Here is a 13,257-nt window from a genome sequence, read left to right as displayed (position 1 = left end):
TGAACGTAACTGATAAATGATAAAAAAAAAAATACAATAAAGAACATATACATCTGTTTAAGCATCCCTATATATTTTTTATCTTATATTTTGTTCGTGTATCAACATGCAATATCGACATTACACACTTTATAAAAACAATAAGGATACAAGACCTAGTATCGCACATTTTATACGTATACACCACACACGAGAAGAGAAATATCGCTCAAACACCCTTATACAGCAGTATGATTGGGCACTGCTGGTGGTTGAACATTTCCTGTCAGGCAATGTATTTGTAAATCTTGTTATATCTGATGGCTTTCTAAATAACCAACCAATTTGTTATCACTGCAACTGTATTACTGGCAAGGCACATAGACATGCTGTTCTATAACACCGCGGTCGCACTTGTTGTGACGATACAAGGAGGACACATTAAGACTGACCTAGTTACCTCAACCCTAACAAGACGTTTGAGATTGTTCTACGACCGGAATCCCGTGATGCTATTAACAGTACTAAGATAGGGCAAGGGGGACAAGCTGGCTTGATCATACGTTTGGACTGATCTTACGATCGGCCGACTGACTACGAGACTGTCGTAATTATAGAGCGTCCTGGTGGTTGTGGTGCTAATGAAGTATCGTCAGGCATGAGTTAAACGACGGAGTAAGTATAGACAAGAAACGACCAGATTCTACTTTAAAACAACTCTAAAACGGTTGGAAAGTTCACAAGTTCCCGACTGACAGTGTTTGACGACTTGTTTCGCGATTGATGATGAGACATAGACTATCGGTATAAACGTCAAGTAAACATTATTCCTTCGGTCTTGCTGCTTATTCCGTTTATATAACTTTTTCATATAAATTATATTGCATATGATCCTGGTGTGTATTGTACAAAACAGAGGTATGGCTCCTGTATACATAGGAAACAGAGGCATGACTCCTGTATACATAGGAAACAGAGGCATGGCTCTTGTATACATAGGAAACAGAGGCATGGCTCATGTATACATAGAAAACAGAGGCATGGCTCCTGTATACATAGGAAACAGGGGCATGGACCTTTAAGAATAGACTTGCAGTCAGAAATGTCTTAATTCATGGCTTGAAATATAAACAACCAACTTGCTTAAAGTGAAAATGCGTTATCTGTAAATATATCAATAACTTAAATTAACTTATTAATATATTTACAGATAACGCATTTTCACTTTAAGCAAGTTGGTTGTTTATATTTCAAGCAGTTAAGTTAAATTTATTACAATTTTATGTATATTGCACGGTGCGATAATAATTCAGAGAGAAAATAAGACCGTGTTAAGGCTTGTTCTATTTTTGCCATGAATTAAGACATTTCTGACTGCAAGTCTATTCTTAAAGGGGTAAAACCGATTATTTTTCGATCTTTTTCGTCGATATATCGGCAAGTAAATTGAAACACATGGTTTTTGTTACCAGTCCTGATACGCTCATCAGTACATTAGGCCTCATCAAAAGCGAAGACAAGTCGCCAAGTACGGCTATCAAATGTTCCAGTATCACGTTCTACCGAGCTAGATATTCTTATGTACGTTTAAGGTGTCCAATCTGATGTCTTTCGGAGGCAGTTTGTTTCAGCGCCCCGTACAGGTCAGTATTATGAATTTTGTCAAGTTAACATTCTGGTTACCCTACGAGGTTAGCATACGGAGTTTCGCTGTTAACAACATATCGTTACCTACTTTAACTACATCAGGTCCATTCGAGGTCAAACATCCTGAGTATTCGGGTCCACATTCAGAAGTCCCTTCGATGTTTATATTCTTACATCCTCCAAAGTATTATTATAATGTCTTTCTGAGGTCAAAGTTATTCAGAGGAGTTAATTCCGCTATTATGTTTTTACTGAAAGTAAACAGACATGTTAAATAAGTTACTCTTATCTGAAATAAGTCCATTAGAATAAACGTTTATTTACGGGTACATTTGAATCTGTTATATTGCACTCAAACTTTAATACACGAACGGAACTGAGTAACCGGAGATGGGTCGGAATTGGTTCAAATTCACTGCCCATAATTTGGAAACCTGGGCACAAATATATCTGCCAGTCGGTATAATAAACGGCGTCCATAAAACTATGGCAACGCCAACATATTTCCATAACTGTATATCCCTGCATTATGACAGCTTTACCTTGACCATAACTCCTACGTAACAAATTAGGATTTTGAAGAGACCTATAAATCCTCTGCACGACTTGAATGTGTCAAGCAATAGATGAAGTCACGAAGTTAGTGATTTGATTGGTTTCAGGAAAAAAACTAGACAAATCAATAGTCTGACAAATATCAAAATTACAAAACAGCAACACCCTACCAGAAAGACGGACAGTTGTAACGCCCTGTTGTCGTGCGATTCTTTTGATGTGCTTCAAAACATCAAACTAATCTAACAGTATCATGAAAAAGGTAACGTGTACTGAGACTTCCATTTTTGACATTACATATTCCATGGGTGCACGTATGTGAGCGTAACCTCTGAAAATACAGGGGTACATTGGGTCGGGGAAATGTCGCCGAAAACAATGACTGGTTATCATTAACCTTTATAATACTTACACATTTCTGAAATACCAAGTACGAGATGGTCAGTTTCTACACGCCAATGTATGCTGACTCACTCTATAACCGTTTTCGTAGTTCATGTACTCTGTAAACGCGTTTCACTTGTTATCATCCAGTGGAATCTATTTCATCGGTTGAAACGAAAGGGCGCTTCAGCCCTTACGGGTACTCTAAGGACATATTATTTACTCCCGTTGGCGATCAAGTAAACTCTTACATTAAATGTCGTGTTGTCAAAATTTTAACTAAAGTATACTCTCATGAGCCAGGACCACAAGGTACTTATAAAATGCGAAACATTGGAGTAGTCGGAAGAGATATATGTTACAGGTATATTGTACGTAAGTTTATAAACTTCACTGGTTAGCAAAGAACATATATGTAGTTTTGTATTTTGTGTCGTTAAAATGATGAACATTTTCTTTAATGTTAAGCGTCAAGTTAACACAACCTGATTGCATGTCAACATTATGAAACACTGCAAATATGATGTACATGGATATCATCGTGTTTGTAAGCTTGGGAAAAAATATTTTGAAGTGAAAACGCTTTGTCAGATATTGTACTTAATTTGCTCACAAATGCCGATATAGCGTCGCAGTCTGTTACTGTATTCCGTCTGTTTTACTTCAGTAACATGAATAGCTTGCACTTTCAGTCGAAATTCAAGACATTTTATCAGCAACAATCAGAGTCTGCCTCAAACTTTACTCTTGTTCTTTATTTGAAATATCAATACATCATTTTTAGCAGAAAATTCTCGACTGCCGCCATGCCCTTCGGTACATATTATGTACAATGTAGGTTATAGGAAAAGCATATAGGATAGTTAACTAAACTAAACTAAACGTGAAGTATATTGAATATCGGTAACTAATCTCCCCAGGGGATATATATATTGAACATGGTTTTGCATTTAGAGTTAATGTAATCCTCATATTGGCCTATTTTTTGAATATGTAGCTTGTTTGTTTAAAGGATATGCAAACTACTTGAGATATACTTAAAGTGGTTCATTGGGTTCAATTTGTATGTTTTTATTCTACAAAGGAACACTTCTGGATGCATTTTATTATATTTCTTGTGTTCTGTGTGCATACAACGAAACGATATTGACGAAACACTGCCCAAACAATCCTTTCCCATAAAGAGATTCAACATGTTTGACTAAAACTATCAATGTGTATACTGACAAGAATCTGAAGTTTCTTACATACAGATCATTTAACTTGTTATTTTGATAACGTACATACAAATGATGTTATTGCAATATTTTAGTTTCATAAAGTGGATATGTTACGCAAATCTGGTTTAAGTTGAGAATAAAAAAGTTATGCCATTATTGATCATAGTCTATCCTTGGCCCTTGTTGGATCTTTGTAGACATTCAGAACACTGATGTTTGTTGTTTATTTGATCTTTATACATTTATCAAAGCTAAACATTGTCGGGAAATAGTTTCAAATGCATAGTGAAAGGCTTTGGTAGTGGTACGGAGAACTTGTTAGTATAAGTGGCACATACAGGCTCAACACCTGGCTGTCATACGATTTTCGAAAAGTTTGTAATATTTCGAATCCATCCTATCTGCTTGGTATGGTGTATCTGTCGAGCTTCGAATCCGTCTTTCATTGCCATCATTTAAAGTTATAGACACTCGTGGATATGCACGATCTGGTCGATGAATCACTTCTATACCATTTTGAAAAACCCTGTTTTAAAGGTCAATTGTCTATTACGATTAGGTTCATGTAAAATAAGAGACTATTTATATTTGGGATCAAAGTAAAGTTGTGTGTTCAGACGGCAAGATGTAGTCGTGTCCTTAAGCAAGACACTTTACCTGTTTGCTCAACTACGACTGCCTGGATTGGTATATAGGATACAGTCTGGGGTTGGTTACGGTCCATATGTTGTCGAGTTTGAGTAGTATTACACTACCTTTATATGTTGACGACTCGACATGAACAAGCAGATACCACATATAGGGGTAAAAAAGAATCCCGTGATAAGACGCACTTGAGGAAAACAATCGTTGATTGTATCGAATAAATATGTCTATCACCCCTTGCATGCTAAGCGCATAGAGTAATTTACATGAGATCGGAAAGTAATATACACAACGACTGAAGAATGAGAACGTGACAACACACTTCTACGCCAACAAGTCTATGACAATGCACTTTTAGCATAACAATGAACCTAATGATGTATAATGATATCGCCTCTAGATCCAAATATTACCATAATCAAATGCAATATTAGATATCTCTCAGAAAAGAGATATATTGGTTTTTAACTTTACCGCCTAAAGATTGGTACTGCTCTGTTTCCTATGTATACAGGAGCCATGCCTCTGTTTCCTATGTATACAGGAGTTATGCCTCTGTTTTCTATGTATACAGGAGTTATGCCTCTGTTTCCTATGTATACATGAGCCATGCCTCTGTTTCCTATGTATACAGGAGCCATGCCTCTGTTTGCTATGTATACCGGAGTCATGCCTCTGTTTTCTATGTATAAAGGAGCCATGCCGCTGTTTCCTATGTATGCAGGAGCCATGCCTCCGTTTCCTATGTATACTGGAGCCATGCCTTTGTTTCCTATGCATACAGGAGCCATGCCACTGTTTGCTATGTATACAGGAGGCATGCCTCTGTTTCCTCTGTATACAGGAGCTATTCCTCTGTTTCCTATGGACATTTTATACAGGAACCATGACTCTGTTTCCTATGTGTACAGGAGCCATGCCACTGTTTGCTATGTATACAGGAGCTATTCCTCTGTTTCCTATGCATACAGGAGCCATGCTTCTGTTTCCTATGTGTACAGGAGCCATGCCACTGTTTGCTATGTATACTGGAGCCATGCCTTTGTTTCCAATGTATACAGGAGCCAGGCCTCTGTTTGCTATGTATTCCGGAGTCATGCCTCTGTTTTCTATGTTTACAGGAGTCATGCCTTTGTTTTCTATGTATAAAGGAGCCATGCCTCTATTTTCTATGTATACAGGAGGCATGCCTCTGTTTCCTCTGTATACAGGAGCCAGGCCTCTGTTTGCTATGTATTCCGGAGTCATGCCTCTGTTCTCTATGTATAAAGGAGCCATGCCGCTGTTTCCTATGTATGCAGGAGCCATGCCTCCGTTTCCTATGTATACCGGAGTCATGCCTCTGGCTCCTATGTATACAGGGGCCATGCCTCTGTTTTCTATGTTTACAGGAGTCATGCCTTTGTTTCCAATGTATACAGGAGCCGTGCCTCTGTTTCCTAGGTTTACAGGAGCCATGCATCTGTTTCCTATGTATACAGGAGCCATGCCTCTGTTTCCTATGTATACAGGAGTAATGCCTCTGTTTCCTATGTTTACAGGAGCCATGCCTCTGTTTCCTATGTATACAGGAGTCATGCCTCTGTTTCCTATGTATACAGAAGCCATGCCTCTGTTTCCTATGTACATTTTATACAGGAACCATGCCTCTGTTTCCTATGTATACAGGAGCCATGCCTCTGTTTCACACATCATACCATATTTGTTTTAAGAGACTTGTCATACATTTACAATGTAACATCTCATTTCTCTCGATTTTTACTGTCCCAATTAGATAATATATCGAAAATGCATTTCCATTCTATATATGTGTGTTTCCAAATAAGATACAGTTTAAACGAAAAACGCCTATTAGCAATGAAATGTATGTCGCTGTCTTTTCCGCACTAAAATCCTTAATTAAAACAGGAAAATATAGTTTTCTTTATTTCTGTTTTTGACAGAGGCTGTTTGTAAATCATCCCTAGGAGAGGGAAATGACAAATCCTTAAAAACAAGCAATAACATATCTCAGTTTACTACGTGTGATAAAACCCAGCGGTTTTCTTTTCTCACCTCAGGCGGCGAATGTTGCAGAAAAGCGGAGAATTTAATTATCCGGGCCCTTGTGGTCTGTTCAAAGAATGATCAAGGCAACATAAACGGTTTGGTAATTGCTTAGTTTAAGGCATAGACTTCGTCTAATACACAGTTACGTCATGTTGTGTAATGACGGACGACCTAATTTTCCATGAGCGCGTTCGATCCCACGAGATTGCGTGGCTGCTGTATAACGTTAACCGTCTGTCTCGTGCATTATTCACAGAGCCTTAGCCTCAGTCCAAAACTTAACTTTGGGGATTAGCTTCAGCCCTATTCTGTTATGTAGCCTTCAGCAAAAGTAAAGGGATGTATGGCTATTAGATATATTAATATTATATATTATATACTGTTGGAAAAAATAAGCACCTTCGGATAGCATGTAGAGTATAACCATAAAGGTAGGTTCTCAACGTTGCTTGTGGAAACTGAGTTATTGTCCCTTCAGTTCTATTAAGGGAAGTGACAATAAATCCAATATCTTATTAAATTAAAAGTGCGTGTACGGTTGGTGAAATACTTATTCTGATATATAACGGCGGCTTTGTATTTCATGAACAGCGGCTATAAGATTATGTGGTTTATTGAACCCAGAATCAAATGTCTTTCCTACAGCGTCCAGGCTATAAAAGTATCAAATACTAGTTCAATATAGTAAACAAGATGTTGGATGGTTAGTACAATGTTTTGTCTTATTTACCTCAGTATCTCACGTTAAGTAGTGAGGATATTGCATGGTAAATATCTTATTTACCTCAGTATCTCACGTTAAGTAGTGAGGATATTGCATGGTTAATATCTTATTTACCTCAGTATCTCACGTTAATTAGTGAGGATATTGCGTGGTTAATATCTTATTTATCTAAGTATCTTACGGTTTGGAGTGATGATATTGCGTGATTGATATCTTTTTTACTCAGTATCTCACGTTTAGGAGTGAGGATATTACATGTATAGCACGTTTATTGTCTAGCATATTGAGTGATTAATACTGTTATTTAAGTATATTTGCACATGTAGTGTCGAAGAGATCATGTGATGGACATATCACAAACTTAAGTATATCACACACAGCGTTTCATTGTAGCCTTATATAGGTGAAAATGGGAAGGAATCTTAATAAATCAATCGTCGACAGCGCATTGACCACATCAGAACATAGTAATTAAAGGTACGATAATAGGTTCCAGTTATGACAGCTATGACATTTAAGAACATGGATATACGAGTCTACACTTAACAACTCGTGGGTTGATGCGAAGCACGCCTGAAATTGAAATCTGGAAACTAAAATACCGCCTATAACAACATAATGTACAATTGCCGAGAAACAACAATGACTTTGATCTGTTCCATATTAATATAAGATCATATGTGGTCAGCGCTGAATCTTGGAGACAGATCAATATCATCTTCTCAGATACAAATAATCATATATTCACCGAAATAAAAGTCCTTAATTGTTATATGAGATGCTATATAATATTTAAATGATTAAAACAGGTAGAACACGTAAAAAATTGCACGGGCGGGAGGAATGCATTTTGCAGAGAATAGTGTAACGTTACATTTGAACTGACGTCACAAATAGAATTTAAATCTGCTTTTCCTTAAAATAGTAACACCGAATCAATATCACAGATCATCTATCACCACGTGATGACGATCTGACCAATGAGGATTTAGGGAAAATGTCAGTATTCTGATTGTTATGAGATAGACTACCCGACAAAAACAGTATCTGAGCATGTAGTCAGCATTGATGACATCATAGGAATTGGACACAGAGAAATGTGGTGTGTCACAGTCATGTTAGTTAGCGGGCTAATTGAAAAGTTGATTAGGAGAAGAAAGAATTGAACTACCTTATCTTCAAATGTGAAAAGGGCAGATATAACATTACGATACTCCCATGGGACAACAATGTCCTCGAACACAAGAAACCCGCTGAAATACAACACAAATGGTGTTCGGAAAGATCGAAAAAAACATGAGAGGGACATGGATAATTAAAGAATATGCAGTTCAATTTCACGAATATTGATTTTGTCCAATAAGGCAAGCGTCTCATTAAAACCTGCAAAATAGCCAATGTTAATGAGACAGTAAATGAAGAAGTAATATATCAAAATAAAACATGTGATAGGCATATATTTCATTTTAGCCAATATATACATACAGATATGACAGTATTACACTTATTTATCATTTGAAAATATTTTTCGTTGTTGAAATACTCCGCACATAATAGCAGCGCTGTGTTGTACAAAGTTGTTGCGCAATCAACTGCAGTATTTCAACGAACCAAAAACAGACAAAACTAGTGAATCGTTAATTCGTCCTAACATGAAAGTGTTCAGGAGTGTCGTAAGTAGCTCGCCATCTATGAAACTGAAAACAGTCTGCCTGTACCAAGTAGGTGTGCGGTATTTTTAATCTCAATTAGAAGTGAATTGAATGTTATTATTGTAGGTTAAGGCCGGAGACAGACATAAAACAACAAGTAATGTTTTACGGAGATTATTTAAACGACACAGTATATTTTACAGCCAATGTGTGGACTAATGAAATCATTTTACTGTCCAGAGCAGGTGTTTTTAGGTCAATCATACGTCAATGATAGAAACGTGATTGTTAATTTTTATTTGACATTTATTGAACCTCGACGTCGCGAAAGCCGTGTACAATGTAGGTGTATAATCCCGAAACATATATGTCTATATTGATCGTATGTCATGATATAGTCGCCACTAGCAATCAGTGGAAATTTTGGTTTGATGAATTAACATTTTAAAACAGTATAAAACATTTCTTAAAATAATTCTTAAGAAATTGGAATTAATGTCTTGGAAATGATGTGGGAGAATCTCATTATTCTAAGTAATGTCGACATTACTCGTTCAGCTTATACATCGAATGTCGTTAACACAACTATATTGTATAAAGGTGAATGCATGCATATTATTGTCTACTCGCCCACGTCGCCGACAATGAACAGCTATGATGCCATACAGTAGTAATCCTGTCATTCGTGATTACAGGTCCGCTGGTGCCCAGGTGCTGACGTTACTCTCACAGAATGTCGATGTTGGTCCGGAAGGGCACGATGGTAAGGAAGAACAGAGGTTCATTGAAAAGGGGTTCGGGACGGAGGATGCATTCCTCTAGTTCCACAGGGATATCGACCGGAAGTACAAAATCTACTGGGAGCTACGGTAGTTACAAGGGATCGTCGACACCAGTTGGTGCTATAAAAGCCGAAAATGCCTGTCAAAGCTCGCCATCAAGAAGCCTTGCAAATACCGTTGTTGTAAGTAATGACCTCATGTAGTACTCTCCTTTAATCGTGATGTCCATATACATAGAATACTTAAAACATGGTTAGAACTAGGAGTCGATCCATAATAAAGTTACTTGCGTTACAAATGTAGCATGATATTTTACCTTTTAATCATATACTTTGTATCAAAATGATAATAAAACGTAATTTTGTCTGGGAGTGACATTAAATAATGAAAGCTGATATATCTATCTGTGTAAAGATATACAAACACTGAACAAATGGAATTCCGATACGGTATCATGGTATTATTATGGTAAAAAAACAACCTAATAAGGTCATACAGGGACAAACGGTACTCTAAAAGACCCACAAACCTTATGAAGTCACACGCGATAGCTTTAACGACAAACCTACCTGGTCTACCTAGTGGGTCGTTAAGATGACTGTGTGGCTCATATGACATAACGGGGTCGTTTACCATTAAAGTTACCGTATGACCATGTGTAACCTTTTTTGGTTGATGGTCCGTCAAGATTACCGTGTAACCTTATATTAGAAAAAAATATGTTGAGTCGTTAAGATAGTAGTGAAACCATTAGGCCAGGTATGACCTATAAAATTGTTTGCCGTTTATACAATCGAGCGATCCATGTGTAACATTATAAAGTATATTTGCCACACTAGCAAGGACAGCAGTAATAGCTTTTATGATTGCAAAGATCAACAGACATTCTGTTAGAAACACTTAATCAAAGGAAATTATTCGAGAAAGAAAAGCAAGTGCCTCGTCGGGCCAAAACAAATGTTGTGGTGCCAGGATACGATAAAGAAATGTAGGACACATCACAAGCTCGGTATTGTAATGGATGCAAGGTACATGGGTGCAAAATGCGTGCAAAGCTTTTTGGCACCTTTCTGTGACATTTCCACTATTAAAGGCATTTAAGGGTAAAAACGCATATAAGTGATATGTACGGCAATCCCCTTCTTCTCTTTAGGGGGAATGTTAATTGCAGGTTACGATTCCCTATTGTCATTTACTGCTTCTATTTTTCACTAAGAGTGATATGTTTGCCAATAAGCTTGTATTTGTTATCGCTGGTGTATTCGGTTTAACTGAGTTTATATTTTTACAGAATTATTAGTACTAATTGACTGACAATGGGATAAGCACGTGCAGTGAAGAGTAATATAGCACATAATAATCTGTTTAGCTTTGCAAATATGTAATAAGTTACTAACTTACAATATGGCTTGTGTATGGGGAGGAGTTATCTGTAAACAAAAAATGTATTTTTATGAATACATGTATATATTGTAGTATATGCTAGCGCGAATGCTTGTCATGTGTGGTGTTTGTTTAACTAGATATTTCGTTAAAACTGCGTCTAAACGAAGGGGTACACATGTAGCGGTAAAGAGGGATAACATGTTAACATATTCGATATTATTTCGCGAAAGAATCGTGTGAAAGGTTCTGAGGCCAAGTGTCTATGGGGACTTCCTACAAAAGGTTAGGTAGGGTGTTGCTGTTTTGTAATCTGCATTGCTGTGTCTCAGTGCAAACCTATTCTTCAGCCTAACATTGATTCCTACAGCGTATAAAATGATGGTTTGATGTTGAAGAGATTATTGAGCATATGTATGTGTACATGTAACTTTCGTTACATATCAACAAACATTAGTCGCCTCAATAAAAGTATTGCTATATGTACACTCAAACATGACAATTATAAGATAGAATATAAAATATACAAACATTTCCGAAAGCATGTATTATTGTCAGTACTCAATTATCAATCTAGTTTTTTTTTAACTTACTTACATCATGATCAAGCATGGATTATGTGCTCAAACCAAATTCCTTGTAAACAATGAGTATTTGGCTTGAAGTCTGTTCAATTGTTAAGCTTGAGCGTTAGAACAGTTTCATAAATACGAGCCAAGATCTGAAGTACCACTGATGTGGTATTAATTGACAAATAATCATATGGTGCTAGTAATTGACAAATAAACATATGGTGCTATTAATTGACAAATAATCATATGGTGCTATCAATTGACAAATAATCATATGGTGCTATTAAAATGTTAACTTTTTTTGGATTTCTGTTTCGACTGTAAATGTTAAATAGACGATTCCATATTTTATGTTTTGGTGTTATTTCGCTGTTTAGCTAGTAGTATCGATTAAACGGTTAATTCATTAGTTTATACTCAAATGATATGTATGCTACATAATTGCCTGAATTTAAGAGACAGTCTTTGTAATCCTGTCTAATTATAATCCATTACCACACGAACGACAACCACATAGAAGGCTAGGAGTCCTTACAAACAAATGTATGCTCCCTGCTTTATTCAATAAAACAACTAATTATACCCTCTTACCAATCATCATTACATAGAGATTTCGTAAACACTGTGACAATGGTATACACGTAACAGCATGTTATAAATAACTCTATCCGAATATGAATCGCCACGGTTATCAAAAACTAACTTATAACTGCTCGACTTATCCTTTTAGTATACCAACATCTAACATGCCGAAATTAAAACACTTCTCAAAATTGCTTGACCAGTAATTACGATATAAATCTTGTTTTCGACATAAGTAAGAGGTATTTTACAAAATGTCATACTGCTAACATACGATGTGCAAAACACCAAAACAATCTCCCATCAAACATCCATTCGGAATATGAGTGGATATTAATGTAGTGACGCCTTATTTTCTGTACAGGTTTCTTAAGTATGCAATCTTTGGATAAGATAGGATGAAATGTATTGTTATATTGTTAAACACGTATTGTTAATTTGAAATACAATATCGACGTTTAGGTACTGTAAAATAGCTATTTAACGGAACACATAATGTAATAATTGACATAAATGTTCAGAGATTGGTTTGTAAACCGACATGATATAATGCTATGTTCTATAATGCTACTCTTCCTAATCTTGATTAAAATGCATAGATCCACTGAATTATAGCCCAACAAGGGCTATTCAATTGTTTATGAAGACGTAAAAATACTTTTCAACTTTAGCGTTTTCAACAACAGAATAAGATGACATCCATAAAATGTCAAATTGCAAATAGCGTTGCAACAACATTCCGGGAATTGTCAACTTTTATATTCTGATAGAAAGTCCTCTTGTGCATAAGAGAAAATCCGATTAATAGTTTAGTCCGCCATCCATAACACTTTCAAACACACAAATCACATCACCGTATCCATAACTGCAGATATATTTAAGACAAAGGAAGAGCCGTGTGTTCGGAGATAACGTGGACAAGACGGGAGACATATACAGATGCGCTTTGTATGTGAACTATAACACATGTGACAACTAATTTACGTTTTATGTTAGCATCGGCATGATTTGTTATTAGATTGCACCGACGATGTATTAAAATTAAAGCATTAAGGACACGTGCACTAAGAAATATATATACAA

The 13,257-nt window shown here is 36.4% G+C and overlaps 2 protein-coding genes across 2 annotated transcripts in view; one reads left to right on the top strand and one right to left on the bottom strand.

Annotated features, from left to right (window-relative positions):
• The window catches only part of LOC110440427, a 62,888-nt gene that overhangs the window by 43,409 nt on the left and 6,222 nt on the right, over window positions 1-13,257 (top strand). The window contains exon 2 of the mRNA XM_021483504.1: window positions 9,551-9,819. Coding sequence (XP_021339179.1) covers window positions 9,589-9,819 — 231 coding nt within the window. The 5' untranslated portion in view covers window positions 9,551-9,588. The remainder of the gene's footprint in view (window positions 1-9,550; window positions 9,820-13,257) is intronic.
• On the bottom strand, window positions 5,304-6,038 carry LOC110440430 (uncharacterized PPE family protein PPE12-like). The gene has a single exon (XM_021483506.1). It carries the CDS (start codon window positions 6,036-6,038, stop codon window positions 5,304-5,306), a length of 735 nt encoding a protein of 244 aa, XP_021339181.1.

The sequence above is a fragment of the Mizuhopecten yessoensis genome, unplaced genomic scaffold (assembly GCF_002113885.1).
Source record: "Mizuhopecten yessoensis strain PY_sf001 unplaced genomic scaffold, ASM211388v2 scaffold11181, whole genome shotgun sequence".
Taxonomy (NCBI): domain Eukaryota; kingdom Metazoa; phylum Mollusca; class Bivalvia; order Pectinida; family Pectinidae; genus Mizuhopecten; species Mizuhopecten yessoensis.
The sequence above is the reverse complement of the archived record's forward strand: the minus strand, read 5'-3'. Positions and strand labels throughout refer to the sequence as shown.

Excerpts from the sequence above, each read along its gene's own strand:
- LOC110440430 (XM_021483506.1), bottom strand. The coding sequence starts at position 6,038 with ATGGCTTCTGTATACATAGGAAACAGAGGCATGACTCCTGTATACATA.